Raw genomic sequence first — 17451 nt, forward strand, 5'->3', positions numbered from 1 at the left:
ACATCATAAGTGACAGAACAATACACCTGTCTTCAAAATTATTCGTTTTGAGACACATGTTAGTTTCAAGGCGAGAAATATGCCCACTGTATTCTTTTTCCCTTTGCTCAGGTTTTTTATCCCACTAGATTTTTCGTGACAAAGGTTTTTAGCAAGGCATATTAGGACTATAAAATGTTATAATAATTTTTCATATGTATGTAAGACATTCAAGGGGGTGTGTTAGAATTAATAGATATATGCAATGGAGCAAAATTTTACCTCCATGAATATTACATGAATAGTACTTGAATAGTGAATGCATAGTGATATTTGTGGCTCTACAAATACGCAAACTTTGTAAGTTCAATTGTAATTTATTAGTGTATTCAAGAGTATCAGCAATACACTCTCTATTCACTCATACTATTTTTCTCTTATATTCTCTCCCTAATTTTTAACAAAACTTTTTTTTTTTCAGTTTTTCATAGCTCACAAGATAGGGCCTGTTCTCTTCGTCTAATCTGATTGGATCTGATCTGAATTTACTAAGGTCTGATCTAATTTGATCTGATCTGATTTAGTCTGATCTAATCTGAGTCTTTCTGATCTGGTCTGATCTGATCTGATCTAATCCTATCTAATCTGATATAATCTTATTTGGTTTCATAAAGTTGTTGTTGTTGTTATTATTATTATTATTATTATTATTATTATTATTATTATTATTATTATTATTATTATTATTATTATTATTATTATTATCATTATTATTATTATTATTATTATTATTATTATTATTATTATTATTATTATTATTATTATTATTATTATTATTATTATTATTATTATCATCATCTAATTAAGAAATTAATTAATAAATATTAAAATTATTTAATTAATTAATTAATTAATTAATTAATAATAATGTCATTAACATTATTATAATTATTAAATAATGATTTATATATTATTATTAATTAGTTAATTAATAAATATAATAATATTATTACATTATTTATATTATTAACATTATTATTTATATATTTATTTGTTAATTATTTTATTAATTAAGTAATTAGTTAATTAATATTAATAATAATAATAATAATAATAATAATAATTATTATTATTATTATTATTATTATTATTATTATTATTATTATTATTTTTATTATTATTATTATTATTATTATTATTATTAATTGGAAATAATAATTAATAACACCTAATATCATAACAATAACAATAACAATAATAATAATAATAATAATAATAATAATAATAATAATAATAATAATAATAATAATTATAATAATAATAATAATAATAATGATAATAATAATAATAGTAATATAATAATAATAATAATAATAATAATAATAATAATAATAATAATAATAATAATAATAATAATAATAATAATAATAATAATAATAATGATAATAATCATAACAATAATAATAATAATAATAATAATATAATTATAACATTAATAATAATAATAATAATAATAATAATAATAATAATAATAATAATAATAATGATTATAATAATAATAACAATATAATAATAATAATAATAATAATAATAATAATAATAATAATAATAATAATAATATGATGATGATGAACTGGATCGACTAATGTATGCTAGAGTCCTCGTGGAATTGGACATAAGAAAAGGCCTATTAGATGAGGTGTTCTTCACAAATGAATATGATGAACTGGTTAAACAAGCTGTACAATATGACTGGAAACCCCTGTGGTGCCACCAATGTCAACAACTTGGCCATCAATCTGGTGCTTACAAGCAAAAGAAAACCTTGAACCCAATTCATAAGAAACCACCAAGAAGAGATTGGGTAAAGAAAGGAAGTCAAAAAGATCACTCCAAAGCACAAAACAGTCACCATGACACTAGTGAAACCCATGAAACCATGGCAATACAACCTCTAGAAGGAAATATCCAAGCGGAGAATCTAGGCACCATGATCACTATAACCAAGGGTGAACCACATGAGGTTTCCAGCAGGGAAAGGTGGGTTTGAACGGCTAACAAATTGAATAGAGTGGTCAACTTTCACTGTCTAATCCTTACACAATGCTCGATGATGATGCTATAGGAAACGAATCCAATAGTAGAATTCATGACAAGATCCTTCCTATCAAAGCGCTGGGGGCTTACCCCATCCCGGATCATGAATAACATCCTCACTTGGAACGTTAGGGGGTTAAATAAAGCCAATAAGCAAGCTGAAGTGGCCCGTTTTATCGCTAACCACAACATAAGCCTATTTAGCCTCCTGGAGACGAAAGTAAAGCGGCAAGGAATCGGTGCCCTTTACCAAAGAATCTGTCCATCTTGGTGTATCACGCACAACCTAGCTCTTCACAAGGGAGGTAGGATTTCAGTAGCTTGGAGAGCCGAGGAAATGAATGTAGACATACGGTTTGTTAGCAGCCAAATCATCCACTTGAGTGTCAACCCTAATGGGGGTGATAGCTTTGATTGCTCCTTTGTTTATGGTGCAACTGACAAGAACGAGAAGGGTATCATGCTTACTGAGCTTGCGAACATAGGCACAACAGTGACAGGGCCTTGGTTAGTCATGGGAGATTTCAGCTGCATAGTCAATCTTAATGAGAGGACAGGTCAAAAACCACGTCTTCATGAAATAGAACCTCTTCAAAGATGCATGGCGAGTTGCGATATTCACGACATGAAAAGTACAGGGCGTTTTTTCACGTGGTCAAACAAGTAAAAAGGAGATGCCAGAGTTCTAAGAAAGATTGATGGAGTGTTGGGAAACCCAGCTTGGGAGTGCTCATTCCCCACAACAGAGGTATGCTTCCTTTCAGAGGGAGACTTCGACCACACACCAATACTAGTTCAATTCCTAGAACCCGCTAAACGTGCAAAACCTTTTAAATTCCTCAACCACTGGGGAAAACACAGTGAGTTCATGGAAGCCATCCGAGCAGCATGGCACACTAACTTGCTAGGGAGCTCAACCCAATTTGATCAAAAACTCAGATTGATTAAAGAGGCATGTAAAGCAACCTTTAAAAACACAGAAGTAAGGGACTTGGCCAAAGCTGAAGCTGATATGCAAAAAGTCCAAGAGGACCTCCACCTACACCCTGGGGGCAAACACCTCGCCGATGTCGAATGCTCGAAAATAGAGGCTTATAGGAGATTAAAGCGAGAATGGGAAGCAGGCCTCAGACAGAAAGCTAAATTGAAGTGGCTCACTTTGGGTGATGACAACACCAGATACTTCCACCATTCTCTTCAGCATCGCAGGAAGTGCAGTATAATAAATGTTCTTCACTTTCAAGATCGTACCACTAGCGATCCAAGGGAAATTCAGGCGGCCTTTCAGAAGTACTACCTAGATCTCCTTGGAGGTAAAATGGAGAGAGCGAAAATTAACATGAATGTGATACATAGTGGCCCTGTTCTTAACCAAGACCAACGGAATCTGCTCGATTTGAACTTTACCCCAAAAGAGATTAAAGATGCCATGTGGAGCATTCCTGAAGACAAAGCACCAAGTTTGGACGGTTTCAACAGTGGTTTTTACAAGGTTGCATGGGATATTGTTGGTACAGAATTTTTTTCCAATGGTACTCTCCTGAAATCATGGAATATAACAGCTATAACCCTCATTCCAAAGGTTTCCACCCCAAACACCCCAGGTGACTATCGTTCAATCTCTTATTGCAACGTTATCTATAAGTGTATCTCTAAGCTCATCTGCAGGAAACTCCGACATGTACTGGCCTCCATTGTAAGCCCCAAGCAAGGAGTATTTATTGAAGGGAAAAGCACTCTCCACAACATCCTCCTTTGTCAGGATATAGTCAAGCATTATGGTTGGAAGAACTGCTCCCCAAGCTGCCTCTTAAAGATCGACCTCAGGAAAGCCTACAATACACTAGATTGGGACTTTCTTCATGAAATGTTGACTGCACTCAATTTCCCGAGGAAGTTCACAGAGAGAGTCATGGCGTGTGTAACGTCTACTCAGTATTCCTTGGTTATCAATGGCAGCCCCCAACCTACATTCCAAGCAAAAAGAGGAGTTAGACAAGGAGACCCAGTATCCCCCTTACTTTTTGTAATTGGCATGGAATACCTATCGAGAACCCTCACTTTGGCCCGCAAAGAACCAGAGTTTAAATTTCACCCTAGATGCAGCAAAATCAAACTCAATCACTTAGCTTTTGCAGATGACCTTATGTTGTTCTGTAAGGGTGACCTCCAATCCATCAGCATCCTGATCAAGACAGTTGATTACTTCTCCTCTTGCTCCGGCCTCAAAGCAAACAACTCCAAATCAGGTATTTACCTTGCAGGTGTAACAGACTCAAAATTCTTAATTTTAATCTTCCGATTAATTATTCTGAATTTTCAAATCAAATCTCTAATCCTTTGATTATTCATTTCAAACTATCTTTAATTCCTAAATCTTTTCCGATTTTGTAATTTCTTTCAAATATTAAACTTTAAAATAGTATTTTGTTTAAAATCTTTTTATAAGCACTAAAATATTATTTTATTATTTTATAGTACGAAAAGTAAGTTTTTATTATTATATTCACGATTTTGTAAAACGTTACTTTTTAACTTTCTTCCTTAAATTAACATTACTACTTATTATTTAACCTTATAATTTTGATATAATTATTTTATACATAAAAATGAGTCGTATTTTTATTAATAACATTAAGTATAGTTTAAGCAAAATTTTAAATAAACTACATATTTTCATGATCAAATTTACCCATTATTTTAAAGTATATTCACTTGTACATATTAGAACAAAATTTTGATGAACCAAAATCCTTTCTATGGTAACCCATGATGTTCATCACTTAGACAAGCTCACCATTTCCTTACACAAGCTAACCTTCTTCTACACTCCAAACTCTTACACATTCACTTACACACTCCAACTCTTACACATTCACTTACATACTCTAAATCACTTACACAAGTTAACCTTCTTCTATACTCCTAACACTCTTTTTCATACAATCTAATGAACTACAAAGTTGCCCAAACCCATTATAAATACCCCTCCCCCCCTTAGCCATGAGATCACTTACACCACCATCATCAAATCTTTCTAACATTCTTTTTTATATTTTCACTTCATTAAAATCTTACTACATTAATACCTTTATTAATTGAAGAAATTAAAGAACATGGAGCTTAGAACACTCTTTACTTAGCTTAAATCATCATCATTATTTTGGGAGTTGGGATTAATTATCTTTGGAGTAATATTATCTATCTTGGAGGATCTTATTTCTTATTATTTTTCTAATTAGTACTTAGTACTAATCCTTGGTGTTAGTATGGTATAACTTCTTACCCTACTCTTTTTGTGGAATTTTACATTATATTTACTTTATAATATGCAAAGTATGAAATATGTTGATATATTTTAGTGGAGGTTAGTTTAATGAAATTATGATCAAGATTATATTAAGTATGTGTATGCTAAAAGTATATTTAGTATGTTAATCAAATAGTCTTTGAACAAGTTTAGGAAGTTGAGTGCAAAATTATATTCTAGTGATATTAAGCATGATTCATGTTATAAACTAGTGCTAGTATATTTATGAGTTATATGTTACATTAGAAATGTTATTATATTTAAGAATTTATTTTATGTTAAAATTTTGTATTAATATGTTTATGTTAGCCTTCAAACTAGTTTATAAGGTAGTAAGTTATTTTATGAACGTATTTTGCTAAGTATGATTATATTAAGAATATTGTTATTATACTTTATTATGAGATTTAAGTTTATCCTTAAAGTTATAGTAAATTTCTAAGTTATTGTGTAAAGTTTTTATTTTCTTATTTGTTTTTTTGTGGTTATGTTAATTATTTAAATCTTGAATTTACTATAATAAATTAAATGAAGTTGTTTTATTAGTGAAAAAAAGGCCCCGAAATACTCATAGGCCATTCGACCATTATCATATTAAAAAGAAAAAGAGTTTGATTTATTTTTTTATATTATTATAAGCTATTTTGTGATAATATTAAAATAAAATCTTAAAAGTTATTTTTGAGAAAGCTTTATAAGTTATTAAATATTGAAGTGATTTTCTTGAATATATGAGATTTCATAATTAAAAAAAATAATAATAACTTTTGTGACATTTAATTATTTAGTACAAAATAATATTTTATCTGCTAACTATTTGACCAAAATTTATATACAAAGATGTAAAAGTATTCTTAGTAAACTTGTTCTTAAACTATGTGTGAAATATTGATTTTTTTGTGAAATTATAAGTTTTATTTGTTTTATAACTAGAATGCTGATTTTCGCGAATCTAATAAGTTTACTTGTTTTTCCAAACTTGAAATAATTATTTTTTGATAAACTTGTTGAATTTTGAAAACTTATCCGAAGGTTGCAGTTTAACTTGAATTTTAATTAGAATGTTTGATTTTCTGAGGAGAATAAAGTTTTATTTATTTTAAAGTTGGAAATTTTGATTTTGGGAACTTATTTCAAGAGAAATAGATTTTAGTAGCTACTTGTAGAAAATACCAATTTGGAGACTATTAATAAAATATTAAGTTATTAGTGTGAATTTAGTGAACTATTAAAATAAAGTTATAAATAAAATTTAATGTGTAAATATTAAGTAATGAACATATAAAGACGTAAAGGTAAATTAAACGTTATGATTGAGAATTATATTAAATAAATGAAGTTACCACTTAGGTTGGTCAAATTCAAATTCAAAGTCAACTTGGAGTAATAAAAATGTGATATACTTGTGTGAAATGTATTGATTGAATGACCCTGATAGTAAGGTAATGTCGAACCATGGACCGGCATGTAAAATTCCTGCGTCCGTGTTGGCCGGCACGTAAAATGCGGTGTAAGACAGGGGGTTCGCTACCTATCCTGTAGAGCTCGAGCATAAATATTGTATTGGAGGGGTGACGACTCCCACCACAGTTAGGGTTTAGGACTACGGTTCTCACCTAACCAGACCCTTACATATATCAGGTGTCATATTGATGTGCTTGTTGATCACTGATAAACTTGATTAGTGTTGATGCTATGATGCATGGTACAATTATGAGTATTAACCAAATGAACTTACTCAAGTGTTAAGATTACCGAATTGTATAAGTGGCAGTAACGTACTTCTGTCAAGATCGAGAATGGTATCTTAATGACTTAAAAGTATGTAACAGAAAAAGAACATGGTAAAAATATACGGTGGTGTCAATTAAGTATAAGTTCGTACTTAAATTATTATTTTGTAAATGTAGCGTATAATTTCCGTATTTTGAGCTGGATAGGAAGTTATGCTCGGCGTTAAGCGCTGACCGATTCAATCGGCTGTCATCCGTATCATGGATGGCAGCATTTTGCAGGATTTAGTTCAGGTTCCGATCCAGGCCGCAGCAATTACTATTTATCGAGAACTTAGCTGCTTTTTGTATCTTTATTGATCACTTGATGATGATGTATTTTTTTTTCTTTTTGAGCAAACAATATTTCTTATCAGAGGTAATATTTTACTTTTGTTTTAAACAGTTTTAGTTTATGATTTAAAGTTTTTAACAATTCGGCATTTTGAGACTTCCGCAATATTTTTTTTGTATTAAACATTATTAAATGTTAATTATGTATCGAGATTGCCTCTCTTGTTACAGCAGGAGTCAACAACGAGTTCAGAGCTCAGGTTGAGCAAACCATAGACTACAATTTTGAGAGCCTTCCAGTTAAGTATCTTGGGATGCCTCTCACCTCAAAAAGGTACTCAGACATAGACTGTGAGTATTTGGTAGATAAGATGACAGCTCGGATTAGGGTCTGATATGCAAAAAAATTTTCCTACGCTGTTCACCTCCAGCTAGTGAACTCCGTCCTGATGAGTATACTTAATTACTGGTGTCAAGCTGTCATCCTTCCCAAAAAGGTCATCCGACGGGTGAATGCTATCTGCAAATCCTTCCTATGGTCTGGTTCCACAGAGTCCAAGAGCCCTGGAAATATTAGCTGGGAGAAAGCATGCAAGCGAAAGAAATAAGGGGGGCTTGGAATCCGAGATCTGGAGTCCTGGAATCTAGCTGCTGTGGGTAAAGTCGCTTGGTACATCAACACCCTCCATGAGTCCCTCTGGGTGAAATGGATCCACGGAGTATACACGAAAGGCGGCAACTGGATACTGTTCAATCCCCCTATCACGTCCAGTTGGGTCGTCAAGAAGCTATGTAAGGTCAAGGAGAAGCTTTCGAGATGGATGAACGAACCTACATACTTTATCACAAAAGTCTACAACGACATCAGGGGAGGAGGTAACAGAGTTGGGTGGAACCACTTTGTTTGGAATAGGTTAACCATACCCAGAAGCAGGTTCATAGCCTGGTTAGCTTTCAACAACCGAATGAAAACAAAACATCGCTTAAAGCTTGCTAGAGTTGTCGATACTGACACATGCTCGATCTGCGAATTGGAAAGTGAAATAGCGAACCATATCTTCTTCCAGTGCCGCTTTAGCCAGGAATGTGTAGCTTATCTAAAGGAGCGGTATGAGACCAACAACAAAATACAAAACTTGGAGGATACCCTCAAGAGAGACCATATGGGACGCCACAAAAGAAAACAGTTTGAGGCCATTCTCTGCAACCTTATCTATGCAATATGGAGCGTAAGAAATGAAGCCGTGTGGAGCCACAAAGTACCAATGGTGAAACTGGTGGTGGACGATATAATAGACACCTCGGAGACCAAATTCAAGTACCTAGCGTCCTTGAGATCTGATTCAGCGTGAAGCTCATCTTCAGCTTGTGTCTCCCTTTTGATGTTTTCATGTATTCTAGGATTCATCTTCAACTCTTAATTTTGGAGCTTACCTCCATGATAGCTGCTGATTTGGGCCTTGACCAATATATCTTAGGCTAAGGTGTATATAGGTTGAACTTTTTTTTTGACTCTTTGGTTTTGGTCTTGTCAAGGTGAACATGTCCTCCTGACATAGATAGCTTAGTTTATTGGTTTTGCCTTTATGTATAGCTTTTTGAGGCTTCCTGCTCACCTCCCTTGCACATGAAGAGTGACACTTTGAAACCCTTCCTAAAAGGTGGGCTCTGTGTTCATACTGATGCAAACATAGGGAGATAAGCTGAAAACGTAGGAGTCTTTGATCTTTTGTATCCCATTTTTTTAATTGGGTAATACAAAAAGCATTTCTTCAAATAATAATAATAATAATAACAACAACAACAACAATAATATAATTTATAATAATAATAATAATAATAATAATAAATCGTGATTTAATTTGATCTGGTCTGGTCTGATCTGATCTGATTTGAATTAATCTGATCTAAACTTTTTTAATCTGATCTGATCTGATCTGATCTGATCTAATTCCAATAAAAATAAGTAATAAGGTCAAAAAACAAGTAAACCATAAAAAATGCCGATAAAGGAATGAACGAGCAACAATATGAAATAGAAAACGACGCCGTTATAGTATATCGGCAACAAATTTAATTTTATCCCTCTGTAGTGTCGCACCTTCGTACATAACACGCTAACTTCATTTATTTTAATTTTTTTTTCTCCTTCAAGAAATTGAGATTGTAATAGACAGACAAAGAGAGCGAGAAAATAAAAATGGTACTTCTAGTCTTATTACATTAGTATTCCTTTGATGGACAACAACGATGGGGGTGCATTTGTCACTTCTCCCTAAACCCTAATTTCCTCATTCTCCTTAAATATCCACCCTTTCTTACGGTAATCTTTTCTTCTTTTCTTTCTCTTTCAAAAGAAATTCTAGATTCTTAACGCTTTCTCTCTCATCTTCTCTCTCTCTACAGTCTTCGGATTTCGATTGATTCTTCCTTCATCGGCATCCTCAGAGCTAAGGTATCTATCGATTTGTGATTATTCTTTACGTTTCGTTCGTTTGATGTTATGGAATAATTATGATTGTGTTGGATCTGTTAAGTTACTTGTTTGTATGATTTGGAATCAAATCGATAATTTTTATTGTTTAAATTTGTCAGAAATGAAGTTTTTTGGGTTGATGTCTGAGTTAGGGTTCTGATTGTCCTATCGATTGTTGTCGGGATTTGTTTAAGTGCAATTGATGATGATAATAATAATTATTATTTTAAGTTGTCATATCTGACATTTTTCTTGTTTATTGAATTAATTGTACTTACTAGTAGTTTTGATTATATTGACTATTCCGATGATGTGTGGTCGTCGATTTTTGACCAGTTGTTTGCACTATATGCTTCCAAGAAAGAGAGCTGGTGAAGGTGAGGTAGTTGACGGTACAACAACTTCTTGCGCTTTAAAAAAGTCTCGCATTGAAGGATCCACGTCGGCAGCGTCAAATTCTGTTGAGAATACGAAGAATAGTTTGAATTCTGTTGAGAACACCGTGGGTAATACTGAAGTTACAATCACCATGGCCATGGGCGATGGTAATCCGATGGATATTGATGAGGATTTGCATAGCAGGCAGTTGGCTGTGTATGGGCGTGAGACTATGAGACGCCTTTTTGGTTCTAATGTGCTCGTTTCAGGGATGCAAGGCCTCGGAGCTGAAATAGGTATGTTTCTTCATCAAATTGATGTATATTAGCTTGATCTTGTAGTCCTTTAGATTATGTTTGATTTTGGACTTTGGAGATGATACATGTTTATATAATCGTTGCACCTTGTATGCCATGATTATTTGTGAGTACAAATGTTTATATCTCAAATATTTAGATTGGGATACTTTTTGTCTTCCATTGCTGGCATTTTTTTTCGTGTTAGAAGGTGCTTCTTTTTCCAGGTTGCTAAGCGTTTTAGGCTCTTGAATGAGATGTTGAAAAAGGTCATTAGTTGTTGAATTACATTCTCATTAGTCTTAGCCTGTGTCTTCTTGATGGTCATATTATGTTTACGTTTTAATACACTATCCCTTTAGCATCAATAATTGATCAGCACTAGCAGTGTTGTTTAGTGCAGTATGATTGTTTATCTGTTCATATACAAGTATGTTAGATAATAGTACATAGGTTTTTGGGGTTTGTTTGGTCCTTTCAAACCATAGTGCATAAATGCGGTAACGATCACGGTTGTGGTAGCGGACACAAGCAAGGTGATGCGGTAGCTGTATTGCCAATCATTGGCATAAACTAAAGCATGACTTTTTTACACCTTTCCGGTGCGGACAATACGAGTTCGGTAAATTTGAAAACCTTTACGAATACGACCGATACGGTGCGACCTTATTTTTGCATTATGTTTTGAACTTCTTTTAACCTCTAATTATGCGGGAGTTTTTGTTTACAAATAGGCATGGTGTTTGGCGAGTGTCTTGTGATATACTTTGTCTGGAATGGATCTTGTTTGTGTTCGTTCTTTTCTTTTGGTTGGCTTTTGCTAAAGATAGTCGGTCACTATTGTTATAGGATTTTTGTTACAGTTCAAAATGCAATTATTAACTTGCACTACTATCACATTTGAACTGTGTACCTACGGGATTTTTAGACTTGCGTGTATCTTGTGTCTTCTTAGTAGAAAACAAGAAGGGATTTAGAGGATGGAGTTATAAGGAAGTTAAGGGGAAAGTTGTGTAATTAAATTCAGTTGGTCCAGAGGCCTGAGGAGGAGGCCACTTAGATAGAGGGGAGAGAGAGAGTGGGAGATAAAAATGATTATACATAGGGAAGGAGAGAGGGAGAGAAATTAGCTGATGTGTTGAGTGTTTTGTAGAGCTTTCAGCTTTTTGGGAGAGAGCCAGACATCTCAAAATCCCATTACATATCTTTTAATACTTTAGTTTATCTCCAATGTAATATTTAATACTCATTTTTCACTTAATCGTATGCTAGTTCTGTTAGTTCATTTGAAGGGAACATGTGATTATGACTATCTTGGTATGCTTTCTGTTTCATAAACTGCAGCAAAAAATCTTATCCTTGCTGGTGTCAAATCTGTCACCTTGCATGATGAGGAGAATGTGGAGTTATGGGATTTATCCAGCAATTTTGTTTTCTCCGAGGATGATGTCGGGAAAAATAGAGCACTTGCAAGTGTGCAAAAGTTGCAAGAACTGAACAATGCTGTGCTTGTCTCAACTCTGACAACTAAACTGAAGAAGGAACATCTTTCTGATTTTCAGGTATTACCTTACGTATGTTGTTTAGTTCTATGGTAAATTACTGTTGAGGATAATAGACCTTTCAAGGACAATGACTGAATGATACATAGAAGTGACTTGTGCAGCTAAAGACTTCACAAGATAGAGTGCTTTCTAGCAGCTTTAAATGACTGTCAATTTATCACATGGTAATTAGTATTTAGGCTCTAAACTGACAATGAACTTGTATGATGTTTTAATTGAGAAGGTTCTGCTTATGATTAACCCTTCTGGTTGGCCTCTGAATTATTGCTACTTGATGCTGCTGTTTTTGCAATTTTGTATTGAACATGATTTGTTTTCCTGTTCTTTAGGCTGTTGTATTTACTGATATCAACTTGGACAAAGCTCTTGAATTCAATGATTACTGCCACAGTCATCAACCACCTATTGCTTTTATCAAAGCTGAAGTTAGGGGGCTCTTTGGCAATGTATTTTGTGACTTTGGACCTGAGTTTACTGTTCTTGATGTTGATGGTGAAGAGCCACACACTGGTATCATTGCTTCAATCAGTAATGACAACCCCGCTCTTGTATCATGTGTGGATGATGAAAGGTTGGAGTTTCAGGATGGTGATCTTGTTGTGTTCTCCGAAGTTCATGGAATGCCGGAACTCAATGATGGCAAGCCAAGAAAGGTTATAAATGCAAGGCCATATTCGTTCTCTATTGAGGAGGACACCACAAACTATGGTATCTACCAAAAAGGAGGTATTGTGACACAAGTTAAGCAGCCAAAAGTTTTGCATTTCAAGCCTTTGAGAGAAGCACTTAACGATCCTGGGGATTTTCTTTTGAGCGACTTTTCAAAGTTTGAACGACCACCTTTACTGCATTTGGCTTTCCAGGCTTTAGACAAGCTTGTGTGTGAGTTAGGACGCTTTCCCAGTCCTGGTTCTGAAGAGGATGCACAGAAGTTGATATCTGTAGCTGGTAAAATGAATGAGGCCTTAGGTGATAGTAGGCTAGATGATGTCAACCCAAAGCTTTTGCGCCACTTTGCTTTTGGGGCTAAGGCTGTACTGAATCCAATGGCTGCCATGTTTGGTGGTATTGTTGGACAAGAAGTTGTGAAGGCTTGCTCTGGAAAGTTCCATCCTCTTTTTCAGGTTATGCTCAATTGCTGTTTTTCCGAAAATTTCTTTGCTATATCTTTTGTGATCTTGTTCGTTGTGGACTTATTATTCACCCTTATGTTCCTTTTTGTTTGTAGTTCTTCTACTTTGATTCAGTTGAGTCACTTCCCACTGAGCCACTGGAAGCTTCTGATCTTGTTCCAAGAAACAGTCGTTATGATGCTCAAATTTCGGTTTTTGGATGGAGATTCCAAAAGGAGTTAGAAGAAGCTAAAACATTTGTAGTTGGATCTGGTGCCCTTGGGTGTGAATTTTTGAAGAATTTGGCTTTGATGGGAGTTTCCTGCGGTAGCCAAGGAAAACTAACAGTAACAGATGATGATGTGATTGAAAAAAGCAATCTCAGCAGGCAGTTTTTATTCCGTGATTGGAATATTGGACAGGCCAAATCCACTGTTGCTGCTGCTGCCTCTACATCGATAAATCCACAGCTCCAAGTTGAAGCCTTGCAAAATCGTGTTGGTCCAGAAACTGAAAATGTGTTTGATGACAATTTTTGGGAGAATTTGACCGTAGTTATCAATGCTTTGGACAATGTGAATGCTAGGCTATATGTTGACCAAAGATGCTTGTATTTTCAGAAGCCACTTCTTGAATCTGGAACTTTAGGTGCTAAATGCAATACACAAATGGTTGTTCCTCACCTTACTGAAAATTATGGGGCCTCACGTGATCCACCTGAGAAGCAAGCTCCTATGTGCACTGTGCATTCTTTTCCACACAACATTGACCATTGTCTGACTTGGGCTCGCTCTGAATTTGAGGGTTTACTTGAGAAAACTCCAGCGGAAGTGAATGCTTATCTTTCGAACCCTGGTGAATATGCTTCGTCTATGAGGAACGCTGGTGATGCTCAGGCAAGGGATACTTTGGAGCGTGTTCTTGAATGCCTTGAAAGGGAAAGATGCAAGACATTTGAGGATTGTATCACTTGGGCTAGGCTAAAGTATGTATCACTAATTAATTGGAGCTTAATGTTATTTTTTCTTTTCCCTTAGCTACTAAGTCTTTTTTGGTTAACAGGTTCGAAGACTACTTTGCCAACCGTGTCAAACAGTTGACATTTACTTTCCCTGAAGATGCTCCAACCAGTACTGGAGCTCCATTCTGGTCAGCGCCAAAGAGATTTCCTCGTCCCTTGCAATTTTCGTCGTCTGATCCTTCTCATCTTCACTATATTATGGCTGCGTCAATATTACGAGCTGAAACATTTGGAATACCTATTCCTGATTGGGCTAAACAACCTAAGAAGCTGGCTGATGCTGTTGACAAGGTTATCGTTCCCGACTTTGAGCCAAAGAAGGATGCAAAGATTGTTACTGATGAGAAGGCCACTAGCCTTTCTTCTTCTTCTATAGATGATGCAGCAGTCATTGATGAACTTATTAGTAAGTTGGAGAATGCTCGGAAAGATTTGCAGCCTGGTTACAGGATGAAGCCAATCCAGTTTGAGAAGGTGTGTTTTCCTCTTTCTAATTATTAGCAAGTAGGAGTTCTTTTACATTTTAAAGGCTCAAAGCGTCAATCCTTAATGATCAACAAAATTAATTTTTTGCGTACTGTGTCTATAATCCTATACTAAGAGATTAAAATGTGAACAAAGTTGAAGGTGGGAACGTGTGTTTATAGGGAGCCTTCTTTGCATGTGGTGTGTTAATCTGTTCATTTTTCTCCTCTTTTTCCTGTCATTTTGGCCTGCATATGAATATTCAATTTTCCTTTAAGAGAGACTAGAGACTATAGTGCGTTACATTGGGTGGAAATTTTTGTAAAGGATATTAATTTTGTAGAAGGGAAAGTATATTTCATTTCTGCTCTCTGTCACTCCTTCTCTAGTCTCCATTTCCTTTTCCTTTCCTTTCTATCTAACTTTTTAATCATAACAAAGGAAAACAAAGTTCAATAGAATGTTCCAAATGTTTACCATTGAACTATAGCCAACCTTCCATTTTCTGGTATTATTGCAGGATGATGATACGAACTTCCATATGGACCTCATAGCTGCTCTAGCCAACATGAGGGCAAGGAACTACAGCATTCCTGAAGTTGATAAATTGAAGGCGAAGTTCATTGCTGGAAGGATCATTCCTGCTATTGCAACCTCAACTGCTATGGCAACTGGTCTTGTGTGTTTGGAGCTATACAAGGTTTTGGCTGGAGGGCATAAGGTAGAGGACTACCGCAATACATTTGCTAATTTGGCACTTCCTCTCTTCTCCATGGCGGAACCAGTACCCCCAAAGGTCTTCAAGCATCGGGATATGACCTGGACTGTTTGGGATCGGTGGGTGTTGAAGGGAAATCCAACGTTGAAGGAACTGATTCAATGGCTTAAAGAAAAGGGTCTCAACGCGTACAGCATTTCCTGTGGAAGTTGCTTGCTGTTCAATAGTATGTTCCCCCGTCACAAAGATAGGATGGATAAGAGGGTCGTGGATCTTGCAATGGAAGTGGCAAAGCTAGAAATTCCTCCATATCGCCGCCATTTGGATGTCGTGGTGGCATGTGAGGATGATGATGATAATGATATTGACATCCCCTTGGTGTCTGTATACTTTCGATGAGCAAAATGAGCTTTTGTTCTGATCCATCCCTTTGCCGCGGAAACTTTGATTGTGAGACAACAGTTTCATCTGTAGCATTTGGAAATCTATTTCATGCACAATGACCTGTTATATAGAGTCTAGACCCTAACTTTGAATCCAAAGAGTTTATGATCATCCTTTCGGTGTTTTGTAGTCGTTTCATCTTTTATGCAAACTCATTTTAAACTTATAAAGTCCAATGGACGAGATCAATATTTTTTTCTTCTATTGATTGGAATATGTTCGATGATGCGAGTTACCTTTTTTAGAATCATAGGAGTAATATCAAGTGCTGAGAACAAAAGGATAGTTGGAAATAATAATGATGAATGGTGGTCGTTTTATAGACAATAAAATGAAGGAAAAAATCATAATGGAGTAGTAGGACCTGTTTTTGACGTATATTGTTTCTTCATCCCACTTTTTTTTTTCACTTTATTTTAATATTTTAACTTACAACGTAACTTTAGGAGAAGAGAACTTGATCTTTTCATATGCGGTGAGAATTGAGAACTGAGTTATGATTTTTTTTAGGTTCACCACTAATTAGTATGGTTTATGATATTATCAATATTGAACAATTGGAGCTCGAATGAGAATCCGCTAATTCTCCCTAACATTGTTTATATTTGACATTATTGATTCGATTATAAATATATCCTAATTCTTGCTTAAAAGTAAAAGATTTATTTGGGAAATTTCATGCGGTTATTCCGAAATTTGCCCAATTTATCCTCTATGATCTTTTCACACTTAGGGTTCGCTTGGATTAAGTGTAAATATTTAAAGGGTAAATAAAAATCAAAGTAGGAAAACAAAGTTAATTAGATAGAAGATTAAAGGAATATGATTGTTAGAGAGGTGAAAGAATTAGTTAAAAACTAACGAAGAATGAGTAAAATAACAATTAATTTCCTCACATTGGGATATAAATTTACTCTAGGGGAGGGTGGCGGAATACTTTCCTTCAAATGAAAGAAATCATCCTTCTTTTTTATTCATCTTTTATTACTTCATTTGCACCTCTACTTACCTTTATTTTATTAGTTTGACTTTTTTTACCCTCTTAAATACTTACACTTAATCAAAGCGAGCATCAGTTTAGTAAATTGAAACATAAACCCTAACTTTTCCATCTTCCTCCAAATCACATTTTTTCCCCAAAATTAAAACCCTACTTTTTTCATTTCACCTTCTACTATCAAATTAGGATTCCATCTCAAACCATTGTACTTGAAACAATTTTTTTATTTTGAGTTTCTTCTTGTAAATTAAACAATAAGAGTTAATTGAAATTCTTGTAAATTAAAGTTACTCATTCTTTATTGACCTAGAGTAAACGACATGAAATTGGGGTTTAAAATGTCGCTTTTTTATCCACCACTAGTTGAAAACTTGATTTTGGGATCTTTTTGGAGATGAGTTTTATTGAATTGTATTTTGAATTTGTGGATTTAGGGGTTTTAGAGAAATTGGGGAAATTAGGGTGAAATAGGTGAAATATGATGTTTGGAGAGTTTTCGATTGCATCAGTTGACAACAAGCTTC

General features: G+C 34.5%; 2 protein-coding genes across 2 annotated transcripts; both read left to right on the forward strand.

Moving 5' to 3' along the window:
- Positions 1–1624: 1624 nt before the first annotated feature.
- LOC130826574 (uncharacterized) lies at positions 1625–8935 on the forward strand. Its single transcript, XM_057692155.1, has 6 exons — positions 1625–2002; positions 2105–2633; positions 2748–4325; positions 7687–7786; positions 8225–8770; positions 8854–8935. The coding sequence occupies exons 1-6, from the start codon at positions 1625–1627 to the stop codon at positions 8933–8935; spliced, it is 3213 nt and encodes a 1070-aa protein (XP_057548138.1).
- A 474-nt stretch (positions 8936–9409) lies between these two features.
- Positions 9410–16131, forward strand: LOC130826774 (ubiquitin-activating enzyme E1 1-like). Its single transcript, XM_057692352.1, has 8 exons — positions 9410–9775; positions 9859–9907; positions 10265–10602; positions 11947–12164; positions 12497–13291; positions 13396–14264; positions 14342–14774; positions 15286–16131. The coding sequence occupies exons 3-8, from the start codon at positions 10278–10280 to the stop codon at positions 15880–15882; spliced, it is 3237 nt and encodes a 1078-aa protein (XP_057548335.1). The 5' UTR covers positions 9410–9775; positions 9859–9907; positions 10265–10277; the 3' UTR covers positions 15883–16131.
- The last annotated feature ends 1320 nt before the right edge of the window (positions 16132–17451 follow it).

This window comes from Amaranthus tricolor, chromosome 11 (genome assembly GCF_026212465.1).
Source record: "Amaranthus tricolor cultivar Red isolate AtriRed21 chromosome 11, ASM2621246v1, whole genome shotgun sequence".
Classification (NCBI taxonomy): domain Eukaryota; kingdom Viridiplantae; phylum Streptophyta; class Magnoliopsida; order Caryophyllales; family Amaranthaceae; genus Amaranthus; species Amaranthus tricolor.